At 39.0% G+C, this 20,415-nt stretch overlaps 2 protein-coding genes across 2 annotated transcripts in view; one reads left to right on the top strand and one right to left on the bottom strand.

Moving 5' to 3' along the window:
* The window catches only part of lama2 (laminin, alpha 2), a 189,317-nt gene extending 180,055 nt beyond the window's left edge, over nucleotides 1–9,262 (bottom strand). The window contains exons 1-2 of the mRNA XM_062436956.1: nucleotides 9,200–9,262; nucleotides 8,719–8,773 (exon numbers count right to left, since the gene is read on the bottom strand). Coding sequence (XP_062292940.1) covers nucleotides 8,719–8,773; nucleotides 9,200–9,262 — 118 coding nt within the window. The remainder of the gene's footprint in view (nucleotides 1–8,718; nucleotides 8,774–9,199) is intronic.
* A 184-nt stretch (nucleotides 9,263–9,446) lies between these two features.
* On the top strand, nucleotides 9,447–19,681 carry LOC133997380 (vesicular inhibitory amino acid transporter-like). Its single transcript, XM_062436955.1, has 8 exons — nucleotides 9,447–9,550; nucleotides 10,087–10,756; nucleotides 15,160–15,296; nucleotides 16,042–16,156; nucleotides 16,340–16,542; nucleotides 17,372–17,609; nucleotides 17,896–18,058; nucleotides 19,374–19,681. Exons 1-8 carry the CDS (start codon nucleotides 9,447–9,449, stop codon nucleotides 19,679–19,681), a joined length of 1,938 nt encoding a protein of 645 aa, XP_062292939.1.
* The last annotated feature ends 734 nt before the right edge of the window (nucleotides 19,682–20,415 follow it).

The raw sequence follows: 20,415 nt of genomic DNA, 5'->3' as shown, positions 1-20,415 counted from the left end.
ATATAAATAAAACTGCCTTGCCTTGCCTTGCCTTACATGCATAAGGTCAGTTGGAGTAGCTTAATCTTGATTTTGGTCTTTCCTTCTTTTTTTAATACCCCAGGTCTAGGTATAATAAGTATAAACATAACATCACCAAGTCATTTATCTTCTAGTCATCATTTATGTTTCTTAAAATTACTTAGTACAAAGAGTGTCACTACTTGCTTCTTTCCCCGGTGTGTGTTTGTTTTCCCTTTAACTTGAACAGATAAACATGTTAGAAATAATTTCTTCTTCCTCTTTCATTCATTCCATCATCTACCACTGATAGAAACTGTGAAAACATCAGCTGAGCTAAAAGGAACTGTATCCTCTTCCATTTTTTTATATTGTGCCATAAAGCAATCCAGAAGACTTCCCACCAAAGCTACACACACATGAACGTAAAATATTCCGAAGTAGAATTACTGTATTCTGGTCATGGATAAAACTCTACTACTTACATTTCAAAATGTGTTCAAATGTTAAAATTCTACATGTAACACCCCTGATACTTAATCCCACACCAAAAACTAATATATTGGCAATTTATACTGACTTTTTGAAATCAGCAGGTATCACTGAGTATCCTGACCTACTTCTACCACACACTGTGACACGTGTCAGAAAAAAACCAAACCAACTAAAATTCCAAATGTCAAAGTCAGTGAAATGTAATCCTTCTCTCTCTCCGGCTTCCTCTGTCTTTGTTAATGACAGGAAAGATACAGCACCATCCCAACTTAACACCTGGTTAATTTTAGCTCCCAAAGGATTCCTCTGAAGTACACACACACACACACACACACACACACACACACACACACACACACACACACATACACACACCTGTTTGCTGTCATATGATCTGTAACTTTGGCACAATGTCATCGATTAATTCTTGGCTGCCTTGAAGTCAATGACAATTTGGCAACACTGTTGAGTCAGAAGCTGTATGACAGTAAACTGTACACATACAGATTAAGTGCTAGGATGAGCATAATCCTATATATCAGCTCTACCAAAATAAAATTACTCTTAAACATGTTACATCTATAGAGGACACTTTCTGTATTTTACTAGGTTGAATGTGAAATTCTAAAACACAATTTACTTATTAAAAACATTCCTGGTGTGAGGCCTGATGAACAAAAAGAGATTACAACATTAAATCACAGCTGTTTAAGAGCAAACCATTACAGCTGCACTTTTCCCTCCTTCTCATTAAAAGACACAAATGCTAGCTCTAAAATATTTAGAGTTTGAGGCTCAAGTGCTTAAAAGGTTCAGCAAACATTCAACAAGTGAATTAGTGAAAATGAAAATGAAAATGAAATGAAAAGAAAATGAATCAAAAACTCATCTTCATACTCATTTATTTAGGAAAAAAGCCAGACCATCTTGTTAAATGTGAGGATTTGCTGTTTTTTTTTGTTTCATATCTAATTTGAATACATTTAATTTTTGGACTGGTTGGACAAGGCAAAAGAAACACGATTAATCAACAAATTCATCAATAATAGAAATAATTCAGAAGTAAAATAGAAGTACAACTACTTGGAACGTTCTACAGCACTCAACATTACAGCTATCCAACTACCATTTCTGTCATATTGTGGGTTTTGACTACCATAAAAACACCATAACAGCAGAGAGGAATGCACCAAAATATATAGCGTGGATAGAATAAGAAAGAAATAACAGTGCTTAATGTTTGTTTTATTTCAACCCCATTTCTAAAAAACAGCACTCATGTATTCACCGTCTGCATTCATCTGCATGTTTACAAAACTACATATCATTTTTTCTAAACACCTGTAATTACAGCCCAAAATCAGACTAAACCCTTCTGAATCCTACCTATCTTACTGATTTCTTTTCTTCTTTGAACCATCCTCCCTTTCTTCCCTCTCCTCCTTTCCCTCTTGTCTTATTTTGATTATATTCACTGAATTTGGGTTCCAAGTTGAGAAAGTCTAACGGCTTCCCCCTCTAGTGTATTTCATCAAATCCATTCAACTAAGCTCCGCCACTTTCGCATTAACATAGCGGACTGAGATCAACATATTTTTTGAAACATTATGACATTGGGATGAATTCACCTTATAAAAATGTTGATTTCTCTGATGGGTAGAAAAACCCATTCCAGATTCACATCACATTCACTGTGATATCTCTTGTGAGTTCACATCACATCACATTCAGCCCAGCTCAGTTAAATCCTCATTACCATACACATATAAACACATTTGTAGCTGCTCTGAATAGACCTTTTATCTATAAATTAACCATTTTTTCAATAGTTCTAGTATAGAAAAGATAATCAAATATTTCATAGTATCAGGCTGCACTTTTGATTATGCCAAAGTCTGATTAACATCAACAGGGAAATCTATCCGTTTTCCCACCCTTCCTGATATGTTTGCTTTTTTGAAGATGCACTATGAGGTTTCTGCAGGACAGCAATATTATAAATAAGTCACATGGATTTGGTAAATAAATATCCTGATTTCTCAGTTGGTTTATGAGCCTTGTCTGGATTCATTCCACACTGGTGTCTAGCGAGTTTACTTCGCATCCAATCATGCAAATCAGGCCCCGTAACATTCGCATTAATACATACTCTCCAACTCCAACAAGTCAACTTTTCTGGCAATTTCTCAGAACTTCCCCCAGTGACAGCCGCACATTCTTGACATTTTACTTTTATCGATATTTCCTCAGCTTGGCTCTAGAGTTGCATGCATCATGCTCATCTGGTGGAAGGTCATAGTTTATCACTTATATTCCAACTGTTCAACACAGGTTGTGTTGTTGATTATATTGGGTTTTTCTGGCCTTAAGATGATTAAATGTAAGTAACAGTTGACCTAACCTTCACTTCTCTAACAACACTGTCAACAAATATCAAACAAATATGAAAGCTTACATCAGTAGAGTTATTTCCAATTATTTTTCAATAAATGAAGTGTATTCAATAAAATGTCAGTAAATAGTAAAAATATTGCCATAACAAGTTCAAAGAGTCCAAAGTATCATCTTCCAAGTTCCTTGTTTTCTCCAAGCAACATTCCAAAATATAAATCTATTCAATTCACAATGACATAAAACAGAAGAACAGCAAATCCTCACATTTGGAATCTCTTACCAGAAGCATTTCGGAGCTTTTCTCTGGATAAACGACTCAAAGCCACTAAAAATGTGATTCCAAATCTTAAATAATTCTCTATAACATTAGTATACTCATTTCTAAAGGGGGGGGGGGGGGGGGGGGCAATGAGTTAAACTTTGTGAAAGTAAACATTGTGAGATAAAAGCGCCGGCTTCAGACTGCTCTGAACACACCACGTTTTTTTTCTACCTTTAGTCCAAACAGATTTCTATCTGCCCCACGCAGAGCGTGTGAGTTCACTGCTCTGCTCTACTAACATTATAGCAGTTTTCAAGAGGTTTTTGGGGTACTCACGCAAAGCTATGACTCAAGTCAAGCTGGCCCGTTGTGAGTGTTTTTCCATTACAAAGCACAGCAGAGTGAAATAAGTTGTTTACCTGCTAGTGGTGTACCGGTCATTTGCAGCTCTTCATCAAACATCATCATCACTGTGGATGTTTCTGCTCATACTATTCCTACCTGCGTTATTTCTAACTGATCTTTACAATAAAAGCATCCCATTATTTTGTCATTTCAAAGCTTTTAATATGAAGCAGTAAAGCAGGAAATGTTGGGTTCGCATTGACGGGTAATTTAACACAACTCTCATACATAGGCTGGCCAGTCAGAACGGAGCGGGCTTATTGGGAGTGGGGTCTTACAGAGACAGGAACTACAACTGCCTGTTAAGAGACGGGGGCTGAACTGAGGGGCTGCATAAAGAGTTTTTTTTAATCCCAGAATAAAAAATATAGAGCTGGAAATGAAGCCTTATAGATCCCCTTTAACTTCACATATTTACAACTGTGTCTATGTCAAACCAGTGAGAAAAGAATGGAGAAAAAAAAATGTACAAAATCTCTCATGTGAGCTAACCAAAACTGTTTGAGCAAAAGATAGTGTGTCCATGTAGGACCCGACTGCTCATGATAAGAAGCTGATTGGGAAAACAGGTTTTCAGGGCCTTTCAATAACTATTCATCTTCTTTTACCACACAAAAAATGTTCATGATCACCAAATATGTTTCCATCACTCTCAAAACAACACAAAACCTTTTTCCAGACGAAACAGTTTCAAAAAGCTTCTATTTCCATTCAACCTGGCTTTGTATACTTCCAGCCTCTCATTAACTCCGTCTGGCTGCTTAAACCTCATGCTTTCTTTATGTCCTTCGAAACTTTTGTCTACCTGTTTCACCCATCCTCTCTCTATCGTTGACGTCTCCCCCAATGCCTAATAACACCCTCCTTCCTCTCTCCTCTCCATTTCAGCCTTCCTCCTCCTCCTCCTTCCTCTCCGATTATCTCCTGGTGTCTCTCTCTAAGCTCTGTAGCTGATAGAGAGCATGCCTGGTTGACACGCCTGGTAATGAGGCTCCTCACGCAGATGGCCTCTCCCGCCCTCTTCTACTCACTTTCTGTCTCTAGTGCACACACGCACACACACACACACACTATGCAGAAACACACACATCCTAATGGCATGCACCGTTCCCCTCTGCAGGAGGTCACTCCTGGGTCAACAGTAGTTCGAGATGTTTTGAAGAGGGTAAATAGAAAAAAGCATGACAAGCACTAGATTTGCTTCATCTTTCATGTTTCTGTAAAACACACATGCATAAACTCTACGTACACACACATGTATAAGCAACTTGGACGTACTTGTTTTCATCTTCTAAAAATGTCGAATACAGCAATTTTGTTAAGTGGGATAATTTGACTACTCTAAGAATCAATGGTTTGCATGAATATTTTGACTCTTATTGTGAACCATGTTATATTGATTTTGTCCCAGCTGTCAATCCCCCCCATCTCTGTTGAAGGCTTTGTTGCCCATTTGTCATTGTTCACTATGTCACGGCCTGAACACGCACACACACACATACACACAACACATAATTAATCTTTCACAGCCTCACAAATACACCAAGTGAAAGAGCAGCAGCAGAGCAGTTTTCTCAGGTGTGTTTCATGGCATGATTTGATCTTTAAAAGCGTAGTTCAGCTATATTACATAAAAACATAGAATACATTCTCACTTAACCCTATCGGTATCTAGCCATGCAGATTGATTTGTTTTTATTCGTCAAGGTTTTGAGATATCCATCGGAGATTTCGGGCTTTATAACAATATAGTGGAGGTGAACTGAATTCAGTTGGTGGCGCTCAAAGCATCAGAAACAACATTGCTGGGGCGCCCCGATGGCTGAATGGCCAAGACAGTATAACACAGAACCACAATGTCCTTTGTTTGAATCCAGTCAGGTACCTTTGTGGCATGTCATTTGATTCCACTCCACTCTCACCCCTCATTTCCACCAGCAACTGTCCAATAAAGGTGAAAATCTTTAAGAAACAGCATCCATGTTACTAATAAACCACAGAACAAAAAAAGGATCCGTGAGTGGTTAGAAAATACTGTCGTTGAGCATAAAACTGTTGACAGTGAGGTCTGAGGATTGTCTATAAAGTAACAGGGCCACTGTTTCTGGAGAGGCATGTCACTGCTGAACTTTTTAAATGTCATTTTCAATACTTTGACCATCACAAATAACATTAAATTCACCTTCATTGTACTGGGGGTGAGGTGGCAAAAACTGTAAGAGATAATATCTCAAAACCAAAACTGTCTCTAAGCATTTTTAGAGGAATCCGTCAAGGCGACACAAAAACACTAAAACTAACTATGTGTTTACAAGGGCCATAAATTCATGCTTTAAAACAATTAGGTCTTCCTATAATTCAGAAATTGAAACCTAGACAAAATACACACAATGTAAAACAAGTGTAGTGCACTACAAAAGGTTATAGTATATACTGGCAAAATGTATCCTGTACGTCTATGTCTTACAGGCTAAAGTCACCTTCATATTATAGTGTGCACTGGAACTATGTGAAAGGGTAAAAGCTCACTAGGGGGTAGCTATAGTTTGAGAGACTGTATGACATGCAGTGTTCAGTAGATAATCATAAACAGTGCTGGTGTGAACAGTGACTGCAGGGGGGGTCAGCCAAAAAACAACTGTTTGCACTTTATTAGCACATGCAGTCATGTCAATGTCTGTCATGTTGACGTTTAATCACTTCATTTGATTTATGGGTCTAAATATAACCACGTATGTCGCACTGTTTTCCCAATAACAAAAACACCCCAAACATTTTGGCTAAAGGCCTATTCACGAGTGTGTAGGTTTGACACGGTAGCTATTATAAGGTATAGGTTTAAAACATCTCTCCAAACGTGACTTCTTTCATTTAGCTGATGTGTTTCTAGCTGTAGACTGATTAGCTGATTAAGTGGAATGAGCAGCAGCCGTGAGTGAATGACACTCAGCTCATTAGACTGTTGCCCTGCAGTGAATAACTCTCCCGGTGCCTCTTATTGATTCATGCAGCCAAGGTATTGATCAGTAGTCTTATCTATCAGTCTCTTGAGGACTCACCTCTCTGCTGAGCGTGGCAACATTGCCATAGCAACGCGGTCAGGAGCACAAGTCGGAGCCGCTTCATGTTTGTCCAATGAGAAGTTTGATATCGTGCCGCGCGCGCTGTTGCAGTCAGCGCGGTCCTCTCGCGCGCTTCTGTGCTGAGCTGAATGTGGAAAGTTTGAAAGAAGTTGATCCAAACTCTCTCTCTCTCTCTCTCTCTCTCTCTCTCTCTCTCTCTCTCTCTCTCTCTCTCTCTCTCTCTCTCTCTCTCTCTCTCTCTCTCTCTCTACTCCTCCTCCTCCTCTGTGCTCCCCCTGTCCCTCCAGGTTTAAACCTGGGACAGTGAGAGGGAGGGAATAATGAAAAAAATATGGAAAAGTTGAACAGAAGTTTTCAACCTCACAAGCCAACTGAGAGAGAATGAAAAACAGATAAAGAGCTGCCCAGATATAAAGGTTTCTATCTTTTTCTTTTCAACACATATTTATTCTGCTTTAAAGTGTGTCCAGACTTCTGACCAGTACTCTGCATTTCAGACATTAACATTTTTCTATAAGCCTAGATTGATTCAAACATAACTTTAGTGTTGTTTTCCAATGCACAGCAACTATATATTTGGTATGAAGATGACAGAAATATATCATCTCTTAAAGCTACACAGTAGGAAATATAGTCTTGGGGCACAAAGGAAGATCACAGTTAACAATGTGTGAATCATGTCATGTCAAAAATCCAAAAGTCAATGATAAAAGGTTTTCACTTAATATCATAATTACTGCAGACTTTAAGAAAGTTAAAACGTTGTGGGTGTTTATCATATCATACGAATACCAACATGTATTGATGTTTATCACACTAAGGCCCAAAAAGTGTTGGTATACTGGCTAAAATAATAAATAAGAATAAAACTTTGAATTTGTAACAGACTTTTCATTCATAGTGAAAATGTTTCTAATCTACAAACATAAGTAATGATTTATTAGCCATTAATGACACAATTTATTACTACTTTGTAAATGGTGCCTTATTAGAAAATGGTAGCAGATAGATTACTTTGCTTTTGTAGCCCACTGAGGTAGGAAATGTACTTTCTCTCTCAAGCACACATGCACACACACACACACACACACACACACACACACACACACACACACACAGAAATATACACAGACTATGCAGAAATACAGACATCCTGACGGCATGCTCCTCTCTGCAGGAGGTCCTAAGCACACTTGGGTTAAACAGTATCTCAAGATGTTTTGAAGAGGATAAACAGATAAACTCTAAGTACACACATACTGACTGAATTCATGCATTGGTAGTATTGTTTTCATCTTCTAAAATGACCAATTTTGCAGCAATTTGGTAAATTGGGACAATTTGACTAACTACTCTAAGAATCTATGTTTTGCATGAATATTTGGTCTCTTATTGTGCTCCTCATTATATTGGTTTTATCCCAGCTGTCAATCTCTCATCTCTGTTGAAGGCTTTGTTGCCCATTTGTTGTTGTTCATTGTTCCACAGCCTCATAAAAACACCAAGTAAAAGAACACCAGCAGATTTTCTCAGGTGCGTTTCATGCCATGATTTCAACTTTAAAGGGTTGGTTCTCCTGAATTACATAAAAACATGAAATATGTTCTCGCTTCACCTTCTTATAGAATACCAGGCTTTTCCACCATCCAACAAGCATGTCTGGAGGAGTGTACAGTCACCTTAAGTAGTACTATGAGTGAACTTTCTGCTGCGGGTTAAAAAAAAAAAAAGTGAACATGTGAAAGCGAAAGAGTGTGAGGCAGGTGCTAATACACCAAATCCATAAAGGGTTTTAAAATATACATCAGTGTGCTCCAGAAGCAGAGTGGTTTTGGATATAAAAGCTTCAGATGCTACAAAGGAAATGAAATGCTGCATCAGAATAGCTTTGGCTACCAGGAACAAAGCAGCACAAGGGATGAAAAAAAGAACAGAAAAAGTAGTTGAAAAGAAGGAAATGGAGCACAAAGTACATAAGAGGAGAGGAGAGCGGGCCAGGAAACAACAGAGTCGGACAGAAGTTTTGGTCCCAGTAACACTACTGTTGTATAGCTCCTCCTGCTGCCCTGCACAACTCACCACACTCTGGGGCAAAAAGTTGGAGTCGTTTGGTGTGCGCACACTCATAGAGAGACTTAAAATAGAGGAATACAAAGTCAACATGTACTCTTTGTGATACATTTTGTCTTACAAAGTTCATAATGTTGCTTAAACCTTTACTAACATTCTAAAATGAAATGAAATCAATGTTGAAGTTGATTTTTGCTAGAGTAACTAATGATGGTGCAACGGTTGCTAAATTACATCCTCCAAGTGGTAATTATAAATATGACCACCTATTATCATTGTGGCATTCCTTTAATATAATAAGAGGTTATATGTTATGTAGGAATATAAACATTAATATATTTCATTGTGCAAAAATAAAAAGTAGGTATACTAAGTTGTTGTGGCTTCGCCCTCCACTGCATCCCTGAGTGTAGTTATCTACTGTGGAGGCTTATTGCTGTTTACTCCTTCACTGTTGAAAACATTGGCATATTATAATGTCACAGCTCACCAGTTTGTCCATCACCTCATACACCTGTGCATGTGTGTAGTTTTGCAGGTGTGCTTTTGCCATTGTGTATGTTGCTCATGCGTTTATGCAGTTTCTCTATGGGCAGCCACTGTAGGTGTGTAAGTGTGCGCGTTAGGTGGGAATTTGTGTATGAGTGTGTCAATGTGTCCGGTGTCAGTCAAGCTTTCTTAGACCTGTAGACCTCCAGACACAGAGAGGCTGACTCTGCAGGAAGGCGAGGCTGAAGATGGGCTCTCCTCACTGGGCTCGGAGCCCCGGGCAGCCCATGAGTGGAGCTGGGTCTTTGTGGGGATGGGCAGTGTCAAGGCTGCACCTGGACTGGACAACAAGGTGAGTTACATCATTTATGCACCTACTGGTTTTTTGTATGTATTAATTTACATATTAAAATATGAAGTCATTCCAAAAAAAAAGGAGAGATGCATTTCTTATATCATATTAAATTATCACAATTAGGCAGAAGCATGAATATATTTTGGGACGTTTTATAAATATTTACCTATACAAACACACATGTAAATATCATGCATTTATGATTATATGCATATTACACACCCATTTTCATGCACATCTAGTTCTTTAAATACAATAATAATATTTTATTATTTTAATTAAGTAAAATTCCACTGGATTGCAACAATATACCACAGCATGGACATTTTTGGAAAGTGTGAAATGTGGCTGAAATTCCTTCAATTTAAAGTAGTCCACACTTAATCCTCAAAGTCATTATGTTATTTTATATCTGGAGGAGTAGCAATATTGTTGAGAATCTGAAAACATGTAGAACTCAGATCATAGTGGAGCAAAAACATGCTGTGAGAGCATAGAAACCACAAACTCAGTGAAGGGGTTTTGATCGGCAGGTTCTTTCAGGAAGATGAAGAGATGCTGATTCTGACTCAGAGTGACGAGTTGAACAGAACCTACAGCGAGGACAACAGGTTGCATAATACAAGCTCTGATGACGCCAGGAGAAACAGACCATCATCTAGAGAAAATTCTCAGTCTCTGTCTGATCAAGATAATCCTACTATGAGGGAGAGAACAAAAGATACTGACTTGATGGGATCCACTAGCTCTTCATGGCAGGAGAGTCCAACTTTTAAAGAAACCAGAGCGACCATAATCTCCACTGGACCCAGAACTGTCACCATGACTTCACCTGTCCCTACAGCAGACTCCCTCTGGTTAAAAAACACCAGGCCCTATGGCAAAGAAAGATCTTCAGAGATACAAGCAGGCAACAGTGAGGATAACCCAAATTTCAACCAAAAACAAAATAACAGGAGAAGATCCTACAGGCTGGTCAGAGATCTTGGAGGGGCTATACAGAAGCAAAGACTTGCTGAGGATGGAGAGGAGAAAAAAGATGAAGAGGGAATCGTGGAGGGATCTTCTCAGTTTTTCACCAGCTTGGAAGAAGAGAGAGTGAGGATGAGTGTAGCCAGTCCAGTTCAGAGCACCACAGGTTTGAATCCTACTTCAACCATCACAGCGTGGGAAGCCGGCTGGAACATCACAAATGCTATACAGGTAAGTGAGAACTTTAGGAACATTTCAATTCACTCCATTCAATACATAAAGATGTGCATTAGTGTCAACTATTGACGAAAAGCACCGGTTTATAATCTTGCATACTTTAATTTTCCTGTTTACCAGGCAGCAATTGGTCAATACAGGTTATGTAACTACAGTATATATGAAGACTGACATGGACAGTTGTAACCTATTCGTCAAAGTTATCATATTGGTGGATAGAAATCCAACTGCTGAACTGCAAAGTCCACACATTTGTCTTCAGAGTTTGGTTTTCCAATAATATACCTTAGTTGCTGCTACAATGATTTTTTTCCAACATGTCTTTCCCCTTCTTTCTCCAAAACGTAATGTCTGTTCCCCCCTTTTCTCTTGTGGAAGATAAACACAAAAATGTAAATACCCCCTGTTTAGGTGCCAAGCTGCACACTATCAAAAAGCATTAATTTTGCAGAGTAACTCATCTGCACCCACTGTGTTTTCATATTACTAAACAATGCTTTGTGATCTTGCAGAGTGTTTGTCAGGCGCTCTCCAGTCTTCATAATCAAATAAAGCATGAACCAAATTAAAAAAAAAAAAAAAGGAAGAAGAAGAAGAAAAGCTCCCGGTCACAGTGTGTGTTCTTGTGGTGGCAATGCTAATAGCTTATTATGCTGTAAATGGTAGGCCGGATTCAATCGCTGCGCTCATGTAAATGTGTTCTTTCACTGAATAACTGTAGTGTAATTGAACAGTGTCACTGGGTCCGTAGAGAATACGTTATGACATTAGAGCACCAATACAGTGTATGCACGCATATACACACATGCATGCAGACAAATGAAGACAGACACAGATAGTCATATACACATGCGAACGTGCTCCATTAGGTATTGAGGTATATTTGCATCAATTCCTGTTGCTTTTGTGTCAGATTACTGCAACGACACAGATTTTTAATCAGTGTTAGCGCTGTTGTCAGAACATAAAGACATGTGCCAACATACAATGTGATATTTAGTAGAGAAATAAGTATTTTATGAGCTTGCTTTATTGATGCTAGTCTTTCTGTCTGGGTGCCAGGATTTTTTCATTAAAGACAGACTTTCTGCGACTTGTATGAACTCAGATTGTGATATATTCCATATTACTGATTTAAATCAAATATTCAATGTATAAATTGGAATGTAACCTCAGTGCCTTCAACTATATTTAAATGCATTAGCTCATAAAACTAGACTTGAGTTCTAATTTTACTTTACTTGCAGCAAGTTTTTCTAACAGCCTCCTGGACTGTCGGGTTAGTTAATGTTTTGCAGGTTATTCATTTCCTGCAGCACACTATAATCAAGAACCTTAACCAAAAGGATTTTTCAGTAATCCTCTTGGTCAAGGTTCATGATAACAGTTAGGTTAAGATCTCAGACAGTATAAAAGAAGCACATTTGATGTATAAACACCTTCCATTGCAATTAAATGGCAAATCTATTCATTAAGGGGCTAACAGATGTCCTAATAATCGACAAAGAAAAGGACAGCAGTTTTATTTTGTATCAAGGCTAAAAAGAAAATATGTATTTTCTGGCGGTGGTTTATTGATGCCAATATAACTGTCTGTCTGCCAGCTTAATAAAGTTTTTATTAGAGAGCAAATTTGCTGCCAGAAATGCAAAATCCAGCTCCAGCTCTCAAGGCTCCTGACTTGGGAATATTATTAAACTCCGTTTGAATTCAGACCTGTTTGTTAATGAGGCAGTTCTAGTTTGTCCGTCTTCATCGCAGATTAGCGTCATGGACCTTTTGTTTCTGACATAGAGAAAGGCTGACATTAATATAACTTCATATGATTGAAGGACATTTCAGTTTATAAATGATATCTTACCTTAAACTGGGTTGAAAGAGTACTAAATATGATTTTCAAACCCATACACAAGCCATAGGGAAATGAAGAATGTCCCCATTTTGTCTTGGAAAGATTGCTGTCAAAAGTTATTTGGTTCATCGTGCTGCCAACTTATCTCCCCAAGACCCTGCGAAAAAAAAGTCTGAATATGCTGCAGGTTAGTGCATAAAAAAGTACACTTTTGCAGCTTTTGTGTCATCTTCCACCAGTTATTCAGTAGATCTCCTTTATTATAGTCATCATTATCCAGATTGCAAATATTACTAGAAGTAAGACTGCAAGTAACAATTCTTCTTTTATCACCACTCATCAATATCTAGCTGCGATAAATAGCTAGCCTAACCTTTGTTTACCACAACAATTATGAAAACCAATATAATAACTATGAATAATTATAATCATTTCCATCATTGATCTATTCATTGCTTATTAGTCTATACATCAACAGGAAAATACCCATGACAACTCTCCTGAGCCCAAGTGGACATGTTTAAATGGCTTCTTTTGTCCAACCAACCAATAAATTCAATTAACTCTCAGACACGACAGAGCAAAGCATCAGTTTCGCATTTTAGAAGCCGGTACCAGAAGAAGTTTGTATTTGAAAAATGCCTTTAATGATTAATCAGTGATTTTAAAAAGGTGTTGCCAATTTCTGTCCAACTAACCGCTCAATAGACTAATTGTTTCAGTTCATTATCATCGTTGTTGTCAACCTCATTATAGCACCTTTCGTTCTCGATACATTTTTATAAATTCTGTACATTATTTGTGTATAGAAATCATGTGGAATCTACATGTATCCATCTTGAAATGCTTTATGATTGCACACATACTTTACATTGCTTTTTTTCTCTCCAGCAATGGAATTTAAACAAAATAACTGATTACCTTCAGGAATACAACTTTGGTTATGTAAAAAAAAAAAAAAAGAGGCACTTTCAGTTATTTAAATGTCAAACCTGCCTTTGTCTGCTCTGCCTAATCCCCTCATGGTGCTGAAAGACATTTCTCTATCAGTTTTTGTGCACAAGGCATGTGCTTGCATAAAATATTGTCTATGACCTAAAGGGCAACAGTTGAAATCTCCCACCTGGGGAGTCCAGAGACAGGAGCAGTGAATGTGTAATAATCCTTTTTTCAGCATGTGTCGCTTGCTGCTTGGTTGCTTGATATTGTGTATGTAAGGTTTAAGAAAATAAGAGCGCATGTGCTTGGTCAACATCCCCTGAACAAACAGATTTTTAAGAAGGCGCCTTGTGTGTCAGATTATGGCACGATAGAGCTGAAAAGAACGTTTTAGCTTCTTCTTCGTCTTCTTCTGAGCCAATCAGGGATTTCTTTCTCCTCCCTTGTTGTTCCCCTTTGTGATTGGGAGCTGCTTCAGGTTGTGCTCAGAGTAACCAATGAGGAATTAGCTGGCAAAAACACAGAGAGAAATAGAAGTGAGGAGAGTGAGAGAGAGAGGGTGGGGTGGGGTGGGGAAGGGGGGGTTGAAATCAGATACTTGAGCGTCAGATTTCTCTCAAACTGCTTTCATCCCCAGCAGCTCCATTTTAACATCAAAGCTCTATCAGCATATGCCTAACAGACACCAGTTACAACTTAGCAACTTGAAAGTGAGAGACTGTGTGCGTGTCTGTTTATGCGTCCGCAGTGCATATGTGTTTGCGTGCGTCTTCTGGTCTATGATGTGCTTCCACAACTCTCTAAGTGAGTCTGTGTATCGCCGTGTTCCAACATCCAAAAACACAGCAGCTCCATCAAAGTAGCTCGTTGTCTCCTCTGATCTCCCCGTCTTCTCGCTCCTCCAAACCTCCCGCTCTCCAGCCGTGAGGTCTCACCTCTCTCTCTCCCCCCCTTCCTTCCCTCCTCTACATTAAGTTCTTCTCCTCTAACCTAATTCTTAGCTTACCTATACCTTTCTACCTACCTGCCTTTCCCAACTCCAGCCTCTCCTCTTCGCTCCTTGCTTTTCTCTCGCTGGCAGACACAAACATTTTCCCTTGGTGATGGGCCAAAGCTCGACTCTCCTCTCCCTTCTGCTCCTGCTGGTCTCCTGTATCCTCAAACTCTCCAGGCGTGACGCCAAAACTCTCTTCTCGCCCCCTCGTCATCCTACCAACGTCCTTTTTCTCACTTTCTCTTTCTTTCCTTTTTCACCTACCACCTTAATCTTTCTGCAAAGTTTCCACATTTTACACTTGTCTCAATAATTATCTCTTCGGTATAAAATGAGCATCATGCAGCACCGTGTTTAAAGGAAATGCCATACTTCGATATTTAAAGTCATCACGTGTCAACATTTATATTGTATTTCCCATAAAGCTTGTTTTGATTTTCTTTTTCTTTAGGTAAAATGGGGAGAGTGGTTTTGTGCTCTATAGTAACTCTAGTCTAAAGTGACACAGTGGATGATAACAGAGTTTTTGAGGGATTTTCATTGTCTTTTTCACTATCCCCTTAAACCCGTCCATCTATGTTCTCTCTCCTCCTTCTCTTTCTTCCCTCTCAGGGTATCTTTGTGTTGGGTTTGCCCTTTGCTCTTGTCCAGTCAGGCTATGTGGGTCTGGTTCTGCTGGTTCTGTCGGCCTGGGTTTGTAACTACACGGGAAGGATTTTGGTTGCCTGTTTGTATGAAGAGGAAGAAAGGTAGGGTTTCTATTCTTTTCTACTGGTGTAATTACCCAACTTCAGTCAGGTGACAACATTTTTTTATCCCATAGCAGCGTGTTATCACGTTAATCTGTTTACTCTTTTCCTGATAGGGCAGAAGTGTACTTTTGTCTCATGTGGTGATTTCCAACAAGCAATAACCAACTTCCTGTGTTTAGTCCTAAGATTAAGTTCAGACTCAACAGGATTCTATATTGAAACGAAACTGTAAACACAAAGTTGAGAGAGGAGAACCATTTCTTTATGTTCATTTAGCAGTGGAGTCTCAGCAGTAGCAGCACTTTCACAGATGAAGAGAAATATGAACGTGTTGATGTGTAACACTGTTATTTGTGATTGCTTGGCTTGTGGGCTGCATTTGAATTGAACTGAGATGATTAGTTCAGTTCGGCCGAGTTTGATTATAAAATGTATACTGCGAGTTATGAAAAAGACCAAGAAAGACCACCGTCTTTTATTCTCTGGCTTTTAATTGTGTTTAACCTGTTTTTACTTTTGTCTGATTTCTTGGGTTTTAAATAGTGTTTAAACTTGTTTCTATTTACATCTACTTTATTTTCGACCTGTTTTTTTCCCAAAGCGCTTTATAAGTAAATTTAAAAAACTTGAAACATTTGCAACATTTATTCAACATTTGCATAAAAAAGGGACAATGGTTGAAGATATGAATGTGTCAGACACACTGTATCATGATAAAATGTGGTAGATGTGTGTCTTTCAGTGGAGGGTCAAAGGTCAGAGTCCGGCACAGCTACCAGGATGTAGTACAAGCTTGCTGCAAAGGACTGTGGCCCAACTGGCCTGGACTGGGTGGATGGATGGTTAACGTAGCTCAGGTAACACACAAACTAAAATATATGAGATTTTGAGACTTAAATTCTGACTGTCTAGATTAATTTAACATGAATTAAGATGTACATGTTAATGTTGGTGAGAAAGGGATGTCCATTATTTCCCACAATTTAGTCATTTGATGAAGTAAACATCTTTATTTGCACCCCTGTGTCTTTCTTCTCCAGGTCATTGAACTGTTGATGACCTGCACCCTCTATCTAGTCGTCTCCACCAGTCTTTTGTCTGACAGTCTATCAGGATTGACTGTTCCTCGACCGGTGTGTTCGCTGGTGTCTCTGGTGTTCTTGCTGCCCTGCCTCTTGCTAACTGATCTCAGACCAGTCTCCACCCTCAGCCTGCTCTGCTCCCTGGCTCACATCCTGATCAGGTGAATGAGTAAAAGAAGCATCATGTTCGTTATGACGGAGCAGTGAATTTGTGCACGCTGCCAGCTGATCAGTATCAGCTGACAAACCCACCAGTCCTGTTAAATCAATACAACAAGGCTCTTTATAACATGACAAAATCTCATTCTCACTCTTGTGATCATTTTTTCAGCTGCTGCTGGTTATGCTGTCTGCTCCCACCTGCTACACACCCGTTACTGGTTGTCTGATTTATGTCTCATGCCAGGTGTCTTGCATAAGGCAGGGAAAATGAAGCTGGGTATTAGGGTTCAATGGTGTCCTGAGCTTTTAAAGCCCTCTGATCGCTCTGACTTTCTTTAGCTATTAAGTCCTGTGCCTACATACAATACCTCTCAGTTTATTTCCTGATTATTCAACATAGGAAAAATGTTTGTCTGAGGGTTTATTACACTCTATTTTTATTACAGTAAAATATCTGATATGCTTTGTTGTGTATTTGACTGAAACTAACTAGTTTTGTGAAAGATATCACAATAACTAGTATCACATTTTGGTTTGATTATGGATGTATTCAAATAAAAACATATAACTGTGTAAATGTAATGATTCTAATCATCTTGTATCTTGTCTTATATAGAAAATATATTAAGAGTTTTACATATTTCACATGTATTCTATTATTTCAGCTCTGTTTTAAAATTGCTGTATTTTACTATTTCAATCCTACAATTGATTATCTTTCTTCAACCTTCATTGGAAAGTCCTCTACAAATAAATGCTGAATGAATGAAATGATTACTCTTCCCTCTATTAAAGCATTCTCTCCTTTTGTCTCCACCTCTCTGTCAGCCTGCTGGTCATGTTGTACTGTCTGAGTCTGGCCAGCAGCTGGTCTTGGTCCTGTCTGTCCCTCTCTGTGGACCCAGAGGACTTCCTTGTCTCTGTGGGCGTCATCATCTTCTCCTACACTTCACAGATCTTCCTCCCTCCTCTGGAGGGCAGTATGGAGGACAGAGGGCAGTTTAATGCCATGTTGGGATGGACTCATGGTGCTGCCTGCATTATGAAAACTATGTTCTCTTTACTGGTTAGTGATGTTCAGTACAAAACCTAATCAGATTTGGAATGTATAATGTGATGTCTTATATCATAGAACTGCAACTTTTCTTGTGTAAAAATCCACATTTTTACAGCTTGTGAATCTTACTCCTTTAGAATTTGTAGATAGCCAAAAAAGCTGCCAAATACAAAATAGGTGTGTACAGGCTTGACTTCTATTTTAAACAGCAGGTCTAATCAAGGGATGGAAAAAGGGATTGGCAAATTGAGTGATTGATTGACTGATTGTATTGGTTGTTTTCTTCCTCCATTAGGCCGTGTTGACCTGGGGAGCAGAGATCAGCGAGGTCATCACAGACAACCTGCCCTCTGATCTTCGCCCCCTAGTCAACCTGTGTCTATTGGCTAAAGCCCTGCTGTCCTACCCTCTGCCCTTCTACTCGGCTGCTGAAATACTTCAAACCTGTCTGCTCAGAGGTGAACAGATGTATTTTATGGTTAAACCTCTGACCTCTCCCAAAGTATTGTCCTTGTACATGGAGTGATTATTCCTCCAGACCATTCATTGATCAATCTAATTTAGTAGATTGTACCCATGAAATAGATCTAAGGTGTGATGTTTAAGATTGATCCTACAGCAGATCTATGTTTTACAAGTCAAATGACTACTATGTAGATCACACATGGCCTCAGGGAGCTGTCATTATCTTTACACATTTCTAAATACTCCATAAAACAGCAGAAATCAGGAGATGCAGAGTTGTGACTGAATGTTTGCACGCTCAAAAATCTCTGCACGATTCATGACAGTAGAGATAATGAAAGTGAATCAGTCAGAGTCCTGCCCCCTCATACTATCAAGTTGCCCTTGAGCAAGTCATTCACTGCCAAATTACTTGGGTAGCCACCAGTAGGGAAGCAATGGTTGGACTGGGTAGCTCCCAGGTGGAAATCCCTGCTGCTTTTTGGATGGTGCTGATGATAAGAGCATGAACAGCCAGTTGACAGATTACCACACACGATTTCACATGATGTCTAATAAAGTAATATGACAATCATCTAGCAAAATATGTACTAAAACTCACACTAAAAACCTGATGTGCAGCTTCTGTTAAGTCACATCACTAAAAAAATCACACATTTAAAGACTACATACTAACTATGACCAGCATGATCAACAAGTCACCTGACGTCTTCATATTTCACACAACACATTAGTCACCACAGCTGAACTTTACACCGTTATTTACTGCCAACAGTCATGAGGTCATCTAACTTGAACACTTCTTTGTTTCTTGAGTGATGTAATGCAGTTTCATGACAGATATTTTTACCTGTAAGGTCTTTAAATGCACCAATGTTCTCCACAGCTTATACTTGAGTGCAGTGTTAGTTTTAAATATCGTCACTTAAGTGGTACTTGTATTGCCTCATTACAATAATGTCATACTGTAATAATGTCATATTAAAATCAGAGGCTGCTTACACCACCACACTGATGCAATTGTGAAGCAATGATTCATAAAAGAGCAACACATAAACAACACTTGTTTGTTAGGTCATCACAAACTGCCAACAACAGCCCTGTCTGTCCTTTCACTTTTATCTATCTATCTATCTATCTATCTATCTATCTATCTATCTATCTATCTATCTATCTATCTATCTATCTATCTATCTATCTATCTATCTATCTATCTATCTATCTATCTATCTATCTATCTATCTATCTATCTATCTATCTATCTATCTATCTATCTATCTATCTATCTATCTATCTATCTATCTCCAGACGCCGCTGTCTCATTGAAACATGGAGGGTTGTCTCGTTCAGCGTTGCTTGTCCGTGGCGCCTTGCTGATGACATCATACCTACTGGCCCTGCTGGTGCCTAGGTTCTCCCTGCTGATGGGTTTGACAGGCAGTGTGACCGGGTCAGCCATGACCCTCATACTACCGTGCCTGTGTCACCTGCGACTGCAGTGGGGTCGCCTCACTGGGAGGGAGCGGCTGATAGATGTGGGTATACTGAGTCTCGGGGTCATCTGTAGTGTGTCTGGTGTGATTTGTTCTGTAAAAAGACTGGTGGAGGGGCTGTAGGAGGGGCAGATAGGTGGATGGATGGATGGAAATGTAAGGGTCAGCTGGTCATTTTCTTGAGAGTACAGTTGCAGGCTCTGTTTTGTGTTATTTTCTGCATTCAATTCTGTATCAGTGCATGTTTACAGTTTGTTTTTTACAACATAATGGATATGGATTGCCATAAAGTGTCAAACAGATATGCATGGTGCCCAGAGGATGAATCCTAATGACTATGGTGATCCCCCTGACTTTTCCAGCAAAACATGTCGTCATCTGTTGGAAAGATAGGCACAACATTTTGTGGAGACATTTTTGGTACCCAGAGGATGAACCATAATGACTTTAGTGATCCTCTGACATTTCTTCTAGTACCACTATGAAGTTCACATTTGTGGTTTTGAGTGAAATATCTAAACAACTTTTGGATGCATTGAATTGATGAAATTTAGCTCACAAATTCACGTCCTCATAGGATGAGTTCTTATAACTTTGGTGAGGCCCTGGGTCAAAATGTACATTTGTCCACTTCTTTGGTGAGTTATTTTCCTCCAAAACTATCGAAATATTGCACATACTGTAATGCTAAGTCACAAGAGTGATGACGGAAATAATCAGCAATACAAAATGAAAGTTAGTGAGTCAGCCACATGTTTTATAAGCTGCTTACAGATTCACCTGTCACCACCGTATTGACGGGTGAATTGTGAAATTCCATTAACCAAACCATCAAAATGTTAAAATCTCATCTCCCA

The sequence above is a fragment of the Scomber scombrus genome, chromosome 17, assembly GCF_963691925.1.
Source record: "Scomber scombrus chromosome 17, fScoSco1.1, whole genome shotgun sequence".
NCBI lineage: Eukaryota > Metazoa > Chordata > Actinopteri > Scombriformes > Scombridae > Scomber > Scomber scombrus.
This window is presented reverse-complemented; position numbering and strand designations above follow the sequence as displayed.

Coding starts and splice junctions, on each gene's coding strand:
- LOC133997380 (XM_062436955.1), top strand. CDS start 9,447: ATGGGCTCTCCTCACTGGGCTCGGAGCCCCGGGCAGCCCATGAGTGGA. Junction 15,297..16,041: donor TTGTATGAAGAGGAAGAAAG/GTAGGGTTTCTA, acceptor TGTGTCTTTCAG/TGGAGGGTCAAAGGTCAGAG. Junction 16,543..17,371: donor CTGGCTCACATCCTGATCAG/GTGAATGAGTAA, acceptor CCTCTCTGTCAG/CCTGCTGGTCATGTTGTACT.